The sequence below is a fragment of the Acinonyx jubatus genome, chromosome D2 (genome assembly GCF_027475565.1).
Source record: "Acinonyx jubatus isolate Ajub_Pintada_27869175 chromosome D2, VMU_Ajub_asm_v1.0, whole genome shotgun sequence".
NCBI classification, from domain to species: domain Eukaryota; kingdom Metazoa; phylum Chordata; class Mammalia; order Carnivora; family Felidae; genus Acinonyx; species Acinonyx jubatus.
In genome coordinates, this window is record NC_069393.1 from 65613344 (window position 1) to 65631022 (window position 17679).

The window sequence follows — 17679 nt, forward strand, 5'->3', positions numbered from 1 at the left end:
GTAGAGAAGAGGAAGACGTACTTTTGGAAGTTACTAATTAATCCATCAAAACAAACACAACTTCAATTTTCTAACAGATTAAAAACTACATTTAGGTTGTATGTACACAACACTGTCAATTCAAAAGGTTTCCATTTCTAATGTTCAGTGTTAAATTCAGACTGGAAACGGTTATCTCTTTTTTTCCACTTGTTTTTAAATGAAGTATAATTGACACACAGCTATGTTAGTTTCTGGATACATATTCTTATATACACATATATTCATCCTACATGTTACTGAGTACTGAGCACAAAGAAAGAAGTTGGAGGAAATATAGAGCAGATTAGTAGCTGTATCTCCAGCCTATGTCTTAGGTTGTTCCTTCAAACAGCAGGCCCTAAGACAAGGGCATGCATGTCAATGGTTTATTGGGGGATGGCCCCAGGAAATGCTGGTGGGAGAAAGGGAAAGTCAAACCAAAGGAAAGGAAGAAAATAAAGGGTCCTAGAACAAGTTACCATGGTGGGAAGTGGGGCTTCATCCCACTGAGCAACCCCATAACAGTATAGACGACACCCCAGACATCCCAGCCAAGGGTTGAAGAGGTCTGTCCTCCCATGCCCAACCACGATGGTCTGAGGCCCTGGGGGCATTAGCTCTGCAGACTTTGGGAAGCTTGCCCCACGCAGGAGAAAGCCCAACTGGGGCACCAGGGTGGCTCCGTCGGTTGAGCGTCAGACTTCAGCTCAGGTCGTGATTTCACGGTTCGTGGGTTCGAGCCCTGTGTGGGGCTCTGTGCTGACAGCTCGGAGCCTGGAGCCTGCTTCAGATGCTGTGTTTCCCTCTTTCTCTGTCCCTCCTCTGCTTGCACTCTGTCTCTCTCTCTCTCTCAAAAATAAATAAAAATTTTTTTGAAAAGAGAGAGAGAGAGAAAGCCCAAGGACGGGGAGTTGCAGGCACTTGCCACAGAACACTGTGAACAAGTGACAAGACATGAGGACTGAGGCGCTATGGGGGAGATACCACACAACGTATGCTGCAGGGTAAACCATGGAAGACTCACTTTCGACAGTATACTCACCAAAACACTGGATTTCCTAGAGAAAAGCAAGAGAGGCTTACAATTAAGTCAGACAATATGTGCGGAGGCCAGGGATCACTCCTCAAAGGGGACCGTCTATCTGGAAAACGCCTGCCCCAAAGGCCACAGGCCTGGAGATGAGCTCGCCTAACACGCAGGGTGGACAGTGCTGTGAGGAAAGAGCCAGCCGAGACAAAGCACATTTTGACATTTTATTCACTGATCATAAATACAGTCTCATGAATCAAGGTGATCATGAATAATGTACTAGCACCTGAAACTTGGCCACCCCAGAGCAAGCGCTCAGTGCTTCACCATCACTGGCCAGACAACTCACTGCGGCTGATCAGGGCATCTCCCCACATCGGCGTTTGGCTTTGTAGGGATCCTCCTTCTGGTGCAGCAATTTTATTCTCGGCTCGTTCTCAACAATTTAAAAAATCATAAAAGATTGAGTGTTTGCAAGAAAATATCAAAGAGGATCAGAAGATTTTCAGTTCTTCTTAGAATCTCAAAGTAAAAAGGGGAACTAAGGAAGGAGAGGGAAGGGGACAGATGGCAGGAATCCGCCAGGTTTCTTCCCTTCCTCAGAGCATTTTACAAAAACAAAAACCAGGGAGGCATTAACGCTGTTTGGAGATGGGTTGCGTCTCTCTGATGAGCCACTCGAGGGCTTCCTGGCGGCCCTGTTTCTGCAATTCCTTCCCGATCACATCCCTGCAGGTCAGGTGGTAGTTGTTGAGCCAGTCGCACTGCAAGAGGGGAGAAAGAAAAATGTGGTATTCACCATCACACCTCTCCCAGAGGCTAAACCGGCAAACGGAGAGGCGTGGCCCAAGTGCGGAGATCACAAGTTGAGAGCAGAGATGCACAAAACTCCCCCCCCCCACCCCGTTCAGGGACAAGTGACTTCTTTATGCTCTATTTCCCTGGAAATCGACAGGACAAGGCCACATCGCTTATGGTAAAATGCTCCTAGAACAGTCTACTACAGCATGTGGACAATGACTGAAGGAGCAGTAAACACCTGAGAGCAAGTCACGGCCTTGGCTTCCCTGAGTGCAGAGTAACCTGTAACCAGGTATCCTCTCAACAGGACCCCTGGAAGCCATACGCGCAGGACATCATAAGAGGGATGGGCAGGGGGGTCTGGTGGGTCCTTCACTCACCCATGTGGCCTCATTCCCGTACACCTGGGCCATCTCTGGGTGGCAGCGGAGGGGAAGGGTGCCTACCCCAGACGGCTGCTAAGATTCCTGCTAAGAGACACACATGAAGGTGTCCCACCAACACACGGGCTTTCCTGTCCTAAGTCCGCTGACAAAGCTGAATAAACTAGAATCAGCTGAGCCCACGTGGCTCTTGTGAGCGTGGCTGTCTAGATGAACCCAAAACCTTGGGTGGCCAAGGACTGTGGTGCCACAGGGTGGGGTGGGGAGCTCAACTTTCCAACACTCAACTGAATGTGGCCACCTCCTCAGGAGATTTTTTAAAAGACGTAAGGAGGAAGGAGGTCTGATCCACAAGACCTGAGGGCCAAAGTTCTGCAGCCACACAAGGGTGAACTCTCCCCTCTGGGGCAGGGCGGTGCGAAGGCTGGAGGGAAGCAAGTTCTACCCAGAGGACAGCCACCCATTCTCTCCACTGTCCAGGAAGTGGGTCTGACCAGACGCTCAGCCGCAGCAAGGCTGGAGAGACTACTACCACCACCATGCAGTTGTAACGAGCCAAACACCACCTGGGGAGGCAGTGGTGTTACAGAAGCACAGGCCTCAGGGACTACAGTCTGCACCAGGTACCAAACACCAGCTCAGGGTCGAGATGGGCACACAGATGCAGTGGTACTGCCACCTGGCTTTGACCCCGCCAGGGCTCCACTCCCCACCGATAAGAACCTACTAGCTCCTGCTGGAGCTGGGGAGCGGGGGAGGGTGTCAACAGCCAGCCAACTGCTATGGGTCAGCAGTGAGGCCGGGCAGGGCTACAAGACAGCCCGCAGTCCAAAGCGGCCAACCCCGGGGCCAGGAGGAAACTCCCACAACCCTTTCAGTTTGTACACACAGCCTCCATGAGGCCTGACCAACTTCCCTAAGGCCCTGAAAACCTGCCGCTGCCCACATTCACGAGCAAAGTCCTCAGCTGCCATCTGGTGACAAGTGATGGGAATGCAAGACCGAACCCAAAAAGCCCCTAAAGTAATTGTTGACAGTCTGTTTGGGAGACGGGAAAGGGCGTGACCAAGTATTTTAAGAGCCAAATGGACAGAATCTGGTTGTGGGGTACTACTGTGCCTTCAGACAGAATGAAGCCCCAGATTCATTAAGTGATATACGGAAAGACGTTCTTTGGCCAAAAGAGATAGTAAATGTACTCTGGTATGTTAAGTACATCTACTGTTATCTGCAGAAACTTGCTTATGATCTAAGGATAAGAAGATATTATCTGTCCTATAAAAATTGACAGAAGGAACAGTTCAGTGAATTGGCTATGCAAGGTATGGTAATGAACCACAGATTAAGACAGAGCCACTGGGGGCGCCTGAGTGGCTCAGTCGGTTATATGTCCGACTCTTGATTTCGGCTCAGGTCAGGATCTCACGGTTTGTGAGATCAAGCACCAGATCAGGCTCTGAGCTGACAGCATGGAGCCTGCTTGGCATTCTCTCTCTCCCTCTCTTTCTGCCCCTGCCCCGCTCATGTGCACACGCGCATGCACTCTAATAAATAAATAAACATTAAAAAAAAAAAAAACCCACTGGTCTACGTCCAATGTCATGGGGTGGACTGTGAGGTTAACAAAACTCTTTCTCCCTCAAAGAAGAATGGTCTCACTCAACCTTCTTCATGCACTATTTCCCTGGATAAAGCAGAATGTCATTGGGAGAAATGCCTCCTGATTAGTTCATTTTATCTAGACGGCAAGGATTGCAAACCCTGGGTACAGGGTAGGAAGCCACGGCCTTGGTCTTCCAAGAGAGTAAAGTGACTTATTACTGAACAGTCCCTCGCTAAGACCCTGGAAGTGGTACCCAAGGCCACGGTAAGAGACAGTGGCTCCTGTGGTCACAAAGGATTTAAGCAGGGTGGCTTCCATGCCCACCTAGTGTTCTTGTCCCCTTTCACATTAGCCATCCCCTGCAGAGGCTGGAAAAGACCCCTGCAATGCTGGAGGGACTCTTCCCGCCACAGACACAGCTGACATTGCTGCTAACAGGCTGTGTCGTGTCCAGCACCCTCTACAACCACATCAGTAGGACTCGTTTAGGTGCTGCGAGTGGGAATGTCTGGCGGGTCAAGGGCACTGACAGTTAAGCACAGATGTCCACACTAAGCAGGAGGTAGGTGACATTTTCTGTCACCCATCTGTGAGCTGGATGAGGCAGAAGAGGCTTCTAGCTGCAAGAATTCCATCCCACAGTCCAATAGAAGGGGCCTCCTCAAGCCTGAGGCACTTTTCTCCAGGGCCGAGCATGAAGCCTAGGTGTACGCCACTGAGGATGCCTAAAGAGGCACTTCAAGGTCCCTGGAGTGGGGTCAGTGGCTGCTTTGAGTGATAAAAACATATTCCTATAGAACCTACCACACTTGTCCTGACTTTGGCTCCCATCAGTCATCTGCCTTTGCAGGGACTTCTGACCACCTACCCTGCTCTGGAACTTGTGTCCTTCTGACTTCTGTCTTCCTGGCTTGGGAGCAGTTTTGTCTGTCCAGTGTTAACCATTCCTGCCCTGTCTCTGAGCCCTCTCTGCTCTGATGTTGATCACCTGGCCTGATCCCTCAAGGCTTACTCCAGGTCCTGGTGCCTGTCACCTCACCTGGCCGTGTGGGCCTGGGGACCCGCCAGCGGACTTGAAGGGGTTTCAAGACCTGTTTCCTTCTGAGCTTGATAGGTGAGCACTATTGTGCTCCTAGCTTTGTGAAGAGTTTCACAGCCCAGAGTGACCGGAATAGTAGCTACCACCTCTCTCCTTTCTGTGTGGAAACTGGGCATATGATAATAGATTTTGCTTTTCGTGCCCTTAATGTTTCATTCAACATTAGAAAACAATCTGGTATGCGTAATGGCCAACAGGCCCTTCCACCCATCTGGCTTCTCATAGGGGAGACACATGGCCCACGGTTTGCTAAACACGCCTCAGCGCAGATATGGCTCCTGCCCTCATGGAAAGCAATGGCAAATTATTCCCACTCACGAAACCTTACAGCCCCACAATAGTGCAGGGAGGACCCCTACCTGGAGAGCCAACAAATACAGGAAAAGCACCTACAGACCACAGGAGACCTAGAATCTTCAGACTCAGGTGGCACAGACCTCTAAATTAAAAAGTGAGAACAGACTAGAGAGCATAAGGTAGCTCCCCACCCCCACTTCCACTCTGTCACCTCCAAGCCACCCTCATTACCTCTTTGTCTGTAAGAGAATCCACATCTATCATTTTGGTCTGTATCGGAACCAAAGTTAAAGGTTCAAAGGTCAGGCTTCCCCGGTTATTGAAGTTGTACTGTTGGAAAAAGAAGAAAACAGAAGCTTTTACTTCTCCCTCTCATAATGAACCACCATGAGGTCATTCCCACCAGCCAGGACCACCCCTCAGGGCCAGGTGTGACTGGGAACCAAGAAGGGGTCAGAGCATTTTCAATCGGCCCAGGAGGCACGATGAACCCAGCTGACGCGACTGTCCAAAAGCTGCTCCGCTGTGCAAACAGCAGCTATCAGAAGCCGAGGGGCTCTCAGCAGCAGATCCACAGGCTAATATCCACGGTGATGGAGAAGAAGTAAGGAAACGACATGGCAGTGTCTGGATGAGGGGCATCACTGGTTTTGGTTCTCAAGACTCTACGGCGTATAAGTGCCCGACACCACTTTTATTTAATAGTTAACCGCGTGGCCTGTCCTGACCTGCTAGTCTCATCAGGTGACACATAACAGGTTTGTCCATCCTACATAGTATGGAATGGCCACGGCACCTGAGGGCATGCTGGGTCTCTGTTCCTGGCAAGGCCTCTGGGAGTGAGAACAGAGGTCACTCTCACAGACAGTGACTTCAACATGCAGATCCCTGCAGGCTTAAGAAGCCACTTCTCTCCAACTGTTTGACTTCCAGTCACTCACAGAAGAGGAGTAAGCAGGTCTTCTAAGTAAAGCCTAGCACCTGACGCCCTGCATCCTCTTGTAACAGTGATGGGGAGAAGGAGGAGCCCCTGTCCTCTGCAGGGCACCGGACCTATCTTCTCGCCAGCCTGTGGGGCCTGACCCACAGTATAACTCATGGCTCCTCAGGTTTACCCAATAAAAATCATCTAGGGAATTTGTTGAAAATATAGTTTCCCGGCCCCAGCTCTGGGTCTGGGGTCTGGGAGGGGCCTTTAAATAAGCACCTCCCCCACCCCCTGCCCCTGTAGAGGAAGCATCATGACAAGAAGCTGCCTCTAGCAAACTCAGACCCAAATCACATCCAGCAGGGGCCTGCCTGGGGCTCCATGCATTCCAGTTCTGGGTCCCAGTTCATGAAGAATTTTCTTTTTGGCTTTGCAGAGGAGAGTGATTTCTAGGAAACTCTCCACTATGGGAAGGAAGCTCCATTTCAGCTCCAAAATGGCACACTCTTGGCTCCAAAAACAAACATCTTTATCTTCCCTCATTAGGAAATAATGAAAATTTTACAATAAATAAATACATAACTACCTACCTTGGTCTTCACAGGGACCACCAGGACAACATTTTCAATGCGAATTCCAAAAGCCCCATCTTCATAATACCCTGGCTCTAAAAGACACCAAACCCAGAAATGAGAAGCAGCCCATGATGAACGTGCACATGACCACTCCTGGGATGACAGCCCCACCCTGGAGGGGGAGAGGAAACAGGTGAACAGTCCCCTCAATCCAGGCCCAAGAGCCCAGAGATGCCTCCTCCTCCCACATGGCCACTTTCAATAGGTCTTCGAGGAACAGAAAGGAAGGTTCTGAAGTCCCTGAGTACAATAACAGGATCCACCACAGAGATCACAGCGGATATTCATAAGCCATAATGATGCATGCATTACAATATATTCACAGAGATCTGTTAATGACGTGGGAAAAGGAAGTACATTAAGAAAGCAGAATACAAACACTATGTCCAGTATAATCTGAATGATTAGAAAAAAGATACATACACATATGAAAGACCAAAAGCTAATACATCAAAATATTAAGTAGCATTTCCTATGGATGGCTGGATTACAAATGATTTTCATTTTCTTCTATATGCTGTTCCACTGTCTCACTTTTTCTAATTTTTTTTTAACGTTTATTTATTTTTGAGAGAGAGAGAGAGAGAGTGAGTGTGTGAGCAGGGGAGGGGCAGAGAGAGAAGGAAACACAGAATCCAAAGCAGGCTCCAGGCTCCAAGCTGTCAGCACAGAGCCTGACACGGGGCTCGAACTCACGAACCGCGAGATCATGACCTGAGCTGAAGTCCGATGCTTAACCGACTGAGCCACCCAGGTGCTCCCCATCTCACTTTTTCTAAAATGAACACGTGTCACTTTTATAATCATAAAAAGTTGTTCTTAATTCAAGGAGACAAGAGGGGGAAAGTATATCAAATTTACTTTAAAATAATTAAGTATAAGAAACAACAGAGAGTGTTCAAACAGGCTCAGAGATCCATGCATGCACTGGGTGAGAGGGACACATACCGTCGGTGACGATCATGCCTGCTTCCAACGGCTCATCAGAGAACGTTTTATAACTGATGCCACAAGGACCCTCATGAACATTCAGGAAAGACCCAACACCGTGTCCCGTTCCGTGCAAGTAATCCAGGCCAGAATCCCATAAAGCTGAGCGGGCAAATGAGTCAAGAAGGTGTCCTGAAAGACACATAAGAACCACTTGATGCTATTTGTCCAGTACTTTTTCAATTTGCAAAGCACTTTAGAGATTAGATTTATTATGTTTGGCTCCAGAAGGTGAAACAGAAACCAGCGTGTAAAAGTTACTGGAGGGTTCTGATTTCAACCTGGCACAAGGAAGAGCTAACAATCAGAGCTCCCGAGGACGGCCGCTCCCCAGCCAATCAGAGCTCAGTCTGAAGCCAGAGGATTGTTTGTCCACGAAGCCAGCAAGGGGACAGCCGCTGGCAGCAGCTGAGGGTGTTGGCGATAGGGACATTCCCTTCCCAGTTCTGGGACCCGGAGGTTTCAGGGTTAAAACCAGACTGCAATAAAAGGGATGCCCAGGGAGATGAGTGCAGGCTCCATCTAAGATTCAAGGCCCAGGTGTTGTCAACTCCCTGTCCAGTGCCCCATCCATCGGTCCTCAAGCAAACTGGCATATATCTGAAGTCAGGTTCCCAGTAAAATAAATCCCGACAAGGATCCCAACCAGGAGGCCCTGGCCCAGCACTGCAGGGCAGAAGGAGGCTGCACCAACTTCCGCTTGGGCCCTGAGGCCTTCACGCCCGGCTGCACTCTCCTGGGAGCCACCTTTATGTGTCATCCGACACCTGAAGTGGTCAGGAGAGAGGTATACAGCCGACATCAAGCCCAAACCTCAGCCTGCTCCCTGGGAGGCCCTCTGAGCTCAGTCAGCGGGTCCAGGAGACTCACTTCCTGCGGCACACCCACCTGCCCTGGACGGGCCTGAAGGGACTGGGGCTGACACGACAAGAAAGGACATGTTCTTCCACTCACATTTAGACACGTTTGGTGTCTGAACAAGAACCAGCCTGTCACATGACAGAAGGAACCACCTACCTTTGGTTCCAGTTGGAAAAACGGCTGCGCTCACAGCTATGTGGCCCTTGAGGACATATGTGAAGCATTCCTGCCAAAGAAAACCCAGGGGGCGTGTTGCAGAACCGGGACAGAGGTGTTAGTCCTGTAGTTTTCCAGCAGTTCAGAAAACCTTGCTTCTGAAGGCTTTTAGCAATACCACAGAGAAAATCAGAGTGAAAAGAAAAAGAAATCTGGTGGAAAAAAAGCTTGGTCATAGGACCAATTTTCCAGAAAATCTTGAAATTAAATTGAGTAAAAGAGAACTGTCAGAGACACGATCCCACAGATCCTTCCCTGGTAATGAACATTCCAACATACTCTGAGCACGAGAAAGCCTGGGAAAGTAGGAGAAAGTACTGGTGAAGCCAGCTAACATTTCCCGAGCGACTCCTCTGTGCCAGGCATGGTAGTAAACACTGATCATTTAATCCCACACTTCATGATGGAGATGCTGTGGTCATCCTCACTTGACAGAGAGATTAACCAGCATGCTGGGTGGCTCACTTCATAAGCAGCAGGCCAGGCGGTCCTGCTTCGGCCTCTGTGCCCTGACCAATGTTATACTCGGGGGTTATCCCTAACTGCCTGGATGAAGAAAGTGCTGCTTGGAAGGTTAGGGGTTTGCTGGTAAGGTGCAGAGTTAGGACTAAACCCATACTCTTCAGTCTGGTCTGGAATTCTTTCCCCAGAACAAAAAGAGTCACACCAAAGGTATATGGACCCAAGGTCAAACTCCTCTGAGGGGCTCATGCCTACAAATAGATGAGGCACAGGACCTCAAGTATGAAGCTTGCTCTGCTGCACTGCCTAAAACTCTCTTCCTTGGATAAACTTCCTGCAGAAGTTCCCAGAAAAACAGATTCACTGAGAATCAACCAACACTCACTGGGTAGTGACTGATCCGGGAACTTGCAAGGTTCATGGAACCTTTACAACCAGCCCTGGAGGCAGGTACTCTTATCCCCATTTCTATGGATGTGTCTGTGTGCTTTACTCAGGGTCACAGAGCCAGTAAACAGCAGAGAAGACCTCAAGTCCAGACTCTAGACTCCTGGTGCACATCTCTCTACCTCACTGCTATCTCCTCCTTTCCAGGCCAGACAGACCAAAAACTGAGCAGTGTATATCATTTCAGAGGGTTCCTACGGCTAAGCCTATAAATGGAAATGCTGAACTTGAAAAAAGAAGGGGGTGGCTTTCAGAACCAAATCTAGATGCTGTTTGTAAAAAACGTACATTTCACTACCCCATTCCCATCCCTAGAGATTTCCTGACTCAAGAGAATACTACTGACGCTGTTAAACTTGAATCTGAGTTCCTTGACCTTAGCAGACAGAATGCTTTTAAAATGTCTCCAGTAATTAATTAAATGGACATCATAAAGCAGATAAGCCTGACTCCACAGTAATGAGCTATTTTACTATCCCACATACCAATTTTACTTAGTTACACAATTCCTTTTCATAAAAGCAATGCTCTTACGAAAGCAGAGAGGCCCTCTCAAGTTTTCTGCTCCACCTTACCTTCTCATAGGCTGTAGGGGTCCCAAAATGCATGGTCCGTGTCACATCTGTGGTTCCGTCCCTTTCCAGAAGAAAGGACAAATTAGTTTTCACTCCAGATAAGCTTTTGCTCAAATATGAGGTAGGTGAGGCCACTGCTGGTGGCCACGTAAAATAGTGCAGCCACTTTGGAAAGTAATCTTCAGCTCCTTAAAAGGTTATAAATATGGAGTTACCACATGACCCAGCAATTCCACTCCCAGGTAAATGCCCAAGAGAAGTGAAAATCTAAAAACCTGTATACAGATGAACATAAGGGAAGGGAAGCAAAAATCACAAGGAGGGGGACAAAACATAAGAGACTCTTAAATACAGAGAACAAACTGAAGGTTGCTGGAGGGGTTGTGGGTGGGGGGGATGGGCTAAATGGGTAAGGGGCATTAGGGAGGACACTTGTTAAGATGAGCACTGGGTGTTACACGTAGGGGATGAATCACTGGAATCTACACCTGAAATCCTTACAGCGCTATATGCTCACTAACTTGGATGTATATTAAAAAATAAATTAAAATAAACTAAGAAAAACCTGTATACAAACGTTCACAGTAGCATTATTCATAAAACCCAAAAGGTAGAAACAACTTGAATGGCTATCAATGGATAAACAAAATGTGGTATCTATACAATGAATATTACTTAGTAATTACAAGGAATAAAGTACTGACACACACTAGGTCACGAATGAACCTTGAAGACAGAAGCCAGACAGAGAAAGCCATGCATTATATATAATTCCATTTATAGGAAATGCCCAGAATAGGCAAACCCGTAGAGAGAAAGTATAGTAATGGTTTCCTAGGTAGGAGAAAATGGGAAGTGACTGCTAATGGGAATGGGGTTTCTTTCTAAGGGTGATGAAAATGTTTCAAAATTGCTTGTGGCGATGGTTGCACAATTCTGTGAATATACTAAAAACCATTGATTGTATACTTAACGTGAGTAAACTGTATGGTATGTGAAGTATATCTCAATAAAGTCGCTTAAAAAAACTAAATGAGACAAAGTAGGAATGCAAGGATGGCCTCATGTACTGAGAGTAAACTCGTCAGGCCCTGACACGCACAATGCGAGGACTGTTTCATGGGAGACGCTGTCACTGGGGTCATAAACGAGGGGGAAAAGGACAAAGTAAACAGGAGCCTGCTTCTATCAAAAGGGGGCCGGGGCGCCTGGGTGGCTCAGTCAGTTAAACGTCCGACTTTGGCTCACAGTTTGTGAGTTCGAGCCCCACATCTGGCTCTCTGCTGTCAGCACAGAGCCTGTCTAGGATCCTCCATCCCCCCTTTGTCTCGGCCCCTCCCCCATTTATGCTCCTCTCTCTCTTTCTCAAAAATAAACATGAAAAAGAAAAGAGAGAGAGAGCCAACCTCCAATTCCTCCCATCAGGACAACAAAGGACTGAACCCTAAAAATACCCAAAGGTATGGGGCGCCTGGGTGGCGCAGTCGGTTAAGCGTCCGACTTCAGCCAGGTCACGATCTCGCGGTCCGGGAGTTCGAGCCCCGCGTCGGGCTCTGGGCTGATGGCTCGGAGCCTGGAGCCTGTTTCCGATTCTGTGTCTCCCTCTCTCTCTGCCCCTCCCCCGTTCATGCTCTGTCTCTCTCTGTCCCAAAAATAAATAAACGTTGAAAAAAAAAATTTATAAAAAATACCCAAAGGTATCTCTTAGAACACACTAATCCATACCTGTGACACAGAAAGGATAACTTCTAGAATCCTGCTAAAATTTAGAAGCGAACCAAAATTTACACCAGTAGCCAAATAATCTCAACACCCTCAGTTCTAGGCTGTTACCATGAATACCAACCCATGTGTCCCAAGGCTAGGCTGTGGTTTCCATGCACGGGGCAAAGCTCACTTAAAGATCAGGCTCCCCCTCAGCCATGGTCCCAACTGCAGTGGGAATGGAGCATTAAAAGGCCTTGCTCGTGCCCTCTTCATGCAGACAACACCTGTTCCAGCTCCCTCTCATGGCTTCCACATTGAGACCCAACCAACTCTTGGGTTCTCCTCTGAGAAACTTTCTAGAGGATAAGTGTGAAAAGGAGCAAGATATAAAGACGAAAATTCAGAAATTTGGGGGCAACCTAGTTTCTCATTCATTCATTCAAAATTAATCCCTTACCTCCCAAGGCCCTGAGGCCACTACAAGTCCAGAGAGCTAGCAGGTGGTTTATGAGCTAGAGCAGAAGCCTTTCCAGTGGTTTTGAAAGCTTGCTTTCAGTTATTTATTTAGTATTTAACAACACTCGGCCAAGAACTAAACATTCCTATCAAACAGTCTTTTGTGGGAAGAGTCACCACTGGGCTCTTTCAACCACGGGTGGAAAAAAAGGACAAGACACGGGAATGAGTCCATTAGCGGCAGGTGCAGAGTCAGAGTCTCAGCTGAGTGCTCTCGGCTGGAGCCTGGCTTGCCCCCTATTCAACTGCTTTGAGCCAACATCGTCAAGTTCTATGGCAGCCCTAGTTCACTTACTTGTATTGAGCTCCCGAGTCAATCAGGTACACCTCATCTAGCGACAAGGTCCTATTCGTCTCAGGGACTGGCCTAAGAAAGTTAATTAAAAATTAATTAGTCCACAAATGTAAACACTTCCTGAATCTGGGAGGGGGACAAATAAGAGTTCCTTATACTATTCTTACAACTTAGGTTAAGTCTGAAATTATATCAAAATTAAAAGTTACCAACTAAATTAATTATTCCAAATAATTTAATCTTCTAGAACTAGTCAAAGACCCAGTCGACCTATCTCCCCAACTGGATAAAGAGATCAAGAGAAGGAAGAACAACATATCTCTTTATATCTAGCTCCATATGTGCTTGGAACAAAAAAGATGTTCATGAAATAATTGTAAAAGTTACAAAAATAATAATCATTAGATGCAGCAGGGCCAAGCTAGAGTCCTCAGGACTGGGAATATAGCAGCCAGGAGTCACTTGTCTCTGGGTGTGGGGGTCCCAGGCCCCGGCCTCAGCCTCCATGTAACTCCCTCAGTCCTGACCCCATCAGGAGCCTCCCCACTTGCTTCCTAGGCCACCAGACAGGCAGGAGGTAAATTCCTCAATTTGGGAGGAAAACTAAAGGGATTTTTACTGGGAAATGAAGTAGATCACAATGTTCTTACGCCAAAGCACTTTTTCTAAATGAACATGAAGCACTTTTAAAAAGTGATCTGATTTCCCCCAGGCCATTTCCAGACAGTGTCACTGCACTGGGAAATGCTACAACGAATAATAGCACTGCAAGTCTCTGCCCTGCCGCTGAGAGAAGGACTCCTTCATTTCCAGGCACCACCCCCTCTCCAGCACTACGGGCATCAGTGGCTACTTGGGCCGAACGACTGAAAAAGACAACCAGACATGGAAGCAACGTCCTGCTTCTCAACAGGCTTCCAGCAGCCCATTGTGAAAACATGCCAAAGTAGAAGCAGGCTTCTCCCCCATTTGATCGGAGTTCTTTTTAATGTGTTAATTACATGTAAAATTCTAGGATAGTATCCAGCCAAGAAACTCATCACCTGAATTAAACATAAGACAAAAACTGGAGTCCTTTTGATATTTTAATTTTGGAACAGAAGCATTAATACGAGAGAGCTGCACAATCACAGCTGTGACTGTCTCCCACACAGCTTCAAAATCTGCCCCAAGACTAAAAGCTCTAAAAGCAACTATTAAAAGGGGGTGGGGGTGAATCTCTGCCCAAGTACAGCCCAGTGAGACAGACCAAGTGATCTTCCCCCAGACTGTGTACCTCAGACATGGAGCAAAGAACTCAGAATGTCCAACACAAGGCAAATCCATTCAACTGGGCAATTCTGAAAGCTGAAGCCTGATAACCAAGCCAAGTTCCATTTCCCACCATCTCCACAGACAGATCAGCCCTAAACTTATCAGTGCCCCTCCCATCTCACAGTGCAGGGAATGCTCAACTCTGTGAGTCCACAGGCTCTTATAGGTCATCTGCTAAAATGCCTCATAGGCTGGGTGCCAAGCCCACAAGGAGGGAAGAAAGGGTGCTGATTATCTCCCTAACCATAATAGTATGCTCAACAACCTCATGATAAGTTTTTTGGTATGGAGTGATGGAGCTCACAAAGATGTCGGGACTCCTGCATCAAGATGGCTGCCATTATCAAGAAAGACAAACACCGATCACCGTGATCAAGAGCTATGAATACAGCTTCTGTAGACACAGAAAGGAAATGGGGACAACCCATTTGACTACATCCTGAAGAATGTCAGTGCCATACACCTGAGCCTAAGTGGAGGCTCCCAAAAGGCAGAGAGTGGGAGATTGAGAGAAAACAAGACCTCATTTCACATATAAGAACAGCCTCAACAGACAACATGGGGGTGGGCACTGGGGCCTCTGGTAAAATAATGTCTCTCCCCTGCTCAGGCTCCTGTGCAGAAGCAGCAGCAAAGCCAGGCAGCGTGCTCCTCCGCATGCCTTACGCGTAGTGAATGATGGCGCCATTGGGTCCCGTACTGGAAATCGTTGGGAAGCTCAGGTCCACAAAGTCAGCCTGTTGTCTGGAACAGAAAGATACAGAGAGCACAGCGGCTTCCAGAATCTTATTGTGCCAGCAATCAGGGCCCTCTCAGCCTCATTTAAGTTGCCAAAGAAATGACCACAAGGTTCCTGCGCACACGGATCCGTACCTGCGAAATTCCTCAGCCTTGTCGGCAGCTGAGATCTCCGACACACCACCTTTGGGCACCTACAAGGAAGTTGCTCATAAGTCATCTGGAGTGATAAATTCACGTGTTTATTACATGTTAAAAGGGATGCATTAAAAGCTTATTTTTTCCTCAATTCCCATGTCCTGGCTGTCCAACCTATGGGACACAGCTGAGGTCTTGTCTTCAACAAGGAGGGAACTTTCTAAGACTCTTACCAAAGCAATCTAAAGTAGAAGGGTTTAGGGGCCCCTGGGTGGCTCAGTCAGTTAAGCATCCAACTTCAGCTCAGGTCATGATCTCACGATTTGTGAGTTCAAACCCCGTGTCAGGGTCTGTGCTGACAGCAGCCTGGAGCCTGCTTCAGATTCTGTGTCTCACCCTCTCTCTGCCTCTCCCCCACTTGTGCTCTGTCTCTATCTCAAAAATAAATAAAAAATTTAAAAAAAAATTAAAGTAGAAGGGTTTCTATCCTTTCAATTTTTCACTTAACTCTCTGCCCCAGTGTTATACCCTAAAACCTCCCCAAACTTAATCCATCTAAGTTGAAAAATTCAAAACCATCTCCTGCTAGGATATTGTCCTGCGAAAGTCATCCTAAATACGTAAAGAAGATAAATGAAAGATATTATTACAAGGTGATTAATAACGGCCAGAAAATTAAAAAGGATCTAAACACCTGAAAATAGGAGCAATGGCAAATTGGCCTAACCACTAAACGCAACCTCTCTGCTTGGATCCTTCTGTTTGTTAAATTTTTTTTATTCGAGTATAGTTGACACACAGTGTTATGTTAGTTTCAGGTGCACAACACAGTGATTCGTCATCTCTATTTATGCTATGCTCGCCACAAGTGTAGCTACCATCTGTCACCTCACAATGCTTTTACAATTTGGATCCTTTTTCTAAGGCCTCAAAGCACATGGAAAATGCTCACGCTGTGGTGCTAACGGAATAAAATAAAATACAAAATCATATGTATACACTGAGAGATGTGTAAAACTTATTTACACAGAAGGAAAATAGCCAGAGAGAATAAAATAGTTACACACAGGGTGATACCCTTCTTCCAGTGTAAGCTACTTTTAAAGAATTGTTTACATAATATTTAAAGGGAACATGTGATTGTTTAGTAATGACACAAAGAAATCCTCCTGCTGTCAACCATAAGGAATGAAAGGGCAAGAAACTAATGGCCAAGAGTCAATTTACTATCAAATAAAAAGTTTTAAGTCTTAAACTGAAGTACACAAAGATCTTTTTCTCTTAATATAATCAGCTTGCCTAGAATATTATTGTGAGTCATTTTTCCTCATAATGAAATTCCACTCAGTTATAAGACAATGCCTTGACCCAAAAAGGATCCTCTCTGTGAAGGAAATTCTGTCTTCATCTGTGTTACTATTTTCTACAATTAAAAAAACTTCTAAATACACACACACCAAATTTCCAGAAAGAACTACCAAAAGTAAGGACTAAAATTAGATCAAGACCTTACACCTCGTGGTCACCAGAGCATGGAGGTGCCACGGTTTGAATCACATGTTGAGAACTTCTGAATAATCTACATCCATGTGGTAAAACAAGACGAAGAACCAACCTCTTTCTCCAGCCAGTTAAAGAGTTCACAGAGGGCAACGGCATCTTTAATCTGCGCAAAGAATAGAGACAATTTTTTTTAAGTTATTACTGAAAATCAGCTGGGTAAATTCAGTGCCCAGCCCTAACGTGGTTCTGAGAAAGCCGGACCCATCAGGCACAACCGGGGAAGGGCCTGCCGAGAGCAAAGGCAAATCCCTCAGTGGATTCACTCCTGCCCTCCAGAGGCAGGAAAGACAAGCCACTGGCAAATGCCATCTGTGGGCCTCAAATCTTTCTAGACCCACCACTGGCCTTGAAACATACCTTGGGCCTTTTAAGAGGCATCACCTTCTTCTTCTTCTTCTTCTCCATCATCATCATCATCGTCGTCGTCGCCTTTTTTGTGTTATACATTGTACTTTATAAAGATCTAGCCCACTGAGTATTCTACTTCATTTTCTCACTAACGCTGGAAGGCTCAAAAAATTTCCGGCCTTGTGCCAGGCTCAAAGCCACACAGCAGATGAGGGACTGGGCCTTCCAACCACCATACACACCCCCTTTGCACGGGCTGCTTTACTCACGTGAGCTCGCCGCATGCCTTCTGATTCGGCAGAATTCTTCACAGCTTTGGCGATGCAGATGGGAGTGTAAGGCATACAGCATCGATGATCCTAGGGGCAAAAGGCGTAATATGGGAAACTGAGTCTGGCTCCACTCACCCAAGACCAAGGCAATCACCTCTTCACCCAGCACATCAAGACAGGTCATGTGAAGAGCTCCCATTCAGGACCCATGGAGCTGTGCCTGGGGATCGAAGTCCTGCCCCTTTTGGTTGATGACTCTGAGCATGACAAGAGGGGCTCGAACGCTTCCAAAAGGTAAAGTACATCAAACAAGATTATTTTTCTTCTGTCCCCCACATCTTCAGCTCTCTGGCACTGCTGGCTGCCGGCCATCAGGAAGACACTGCTTTTCAAGCTTCCATAGTCATGGTCAGAGTCCATTAACAGATCAAAGCTTGACT

General features: G+C 47.1%; 1 protein-coding gene across 5 annotated transcripts in view; it reads right to left on the reverse strand.

Moving 5' to 3' along the window:
- Window positions 1-1261: 1261 nt before the first annotated feature.
- XPNPEP1 (X-prolyl aminopeptidase 1) overlaps window positions 1262-17679 on the reverse strand; it is a 58770-nt gene continuing 42352 nt past the window's right edge. For all 5 annotated transcript variants that reach the window (XM_015082963.3, XM_027063027.2, XM_053206809.1 and 2 more), the window contains 11 exons: window positions 17237-17326; window positions 16672-16722; window positions 15054-15112; window positions 14847-14924; window positions 12867-12938; window positions 10349-10409; window positions 8805-8874; window positions 7746-7919; window positions 6753-6829; window positions 5466-5564; window positions 1262-1815 (listed from right to left, as the gene is read on the reverse strand). In XM_015082963.3, coding sequence (XP_014938449.2) covers window positions 1687-1815; window positions 5466-5564; window positions 6753-6829; window positions 7746-7919; window positions 8805-8874; window positions 10349-10409; window positions 12867-12938; window positions 14847-14924; window positions 15054-15112; window positions 16672-16722; window positions 17237-17326 — 960 coding nt within the window. In that variant the 3' untranslated portion in view covers window positions 1262-1686. The remainder of the gene's footprint in view (window positions 1816-5465; window positions 5565-6752; window positions 6830-7745; window positions 7920-8804; window positions 8875-10348; window positions 10410-12866; window positions 12939-14846; window positions 14925-15053; window positions 15113-16671; window positions 16723-17236; window positions 17327-17679) is intronic.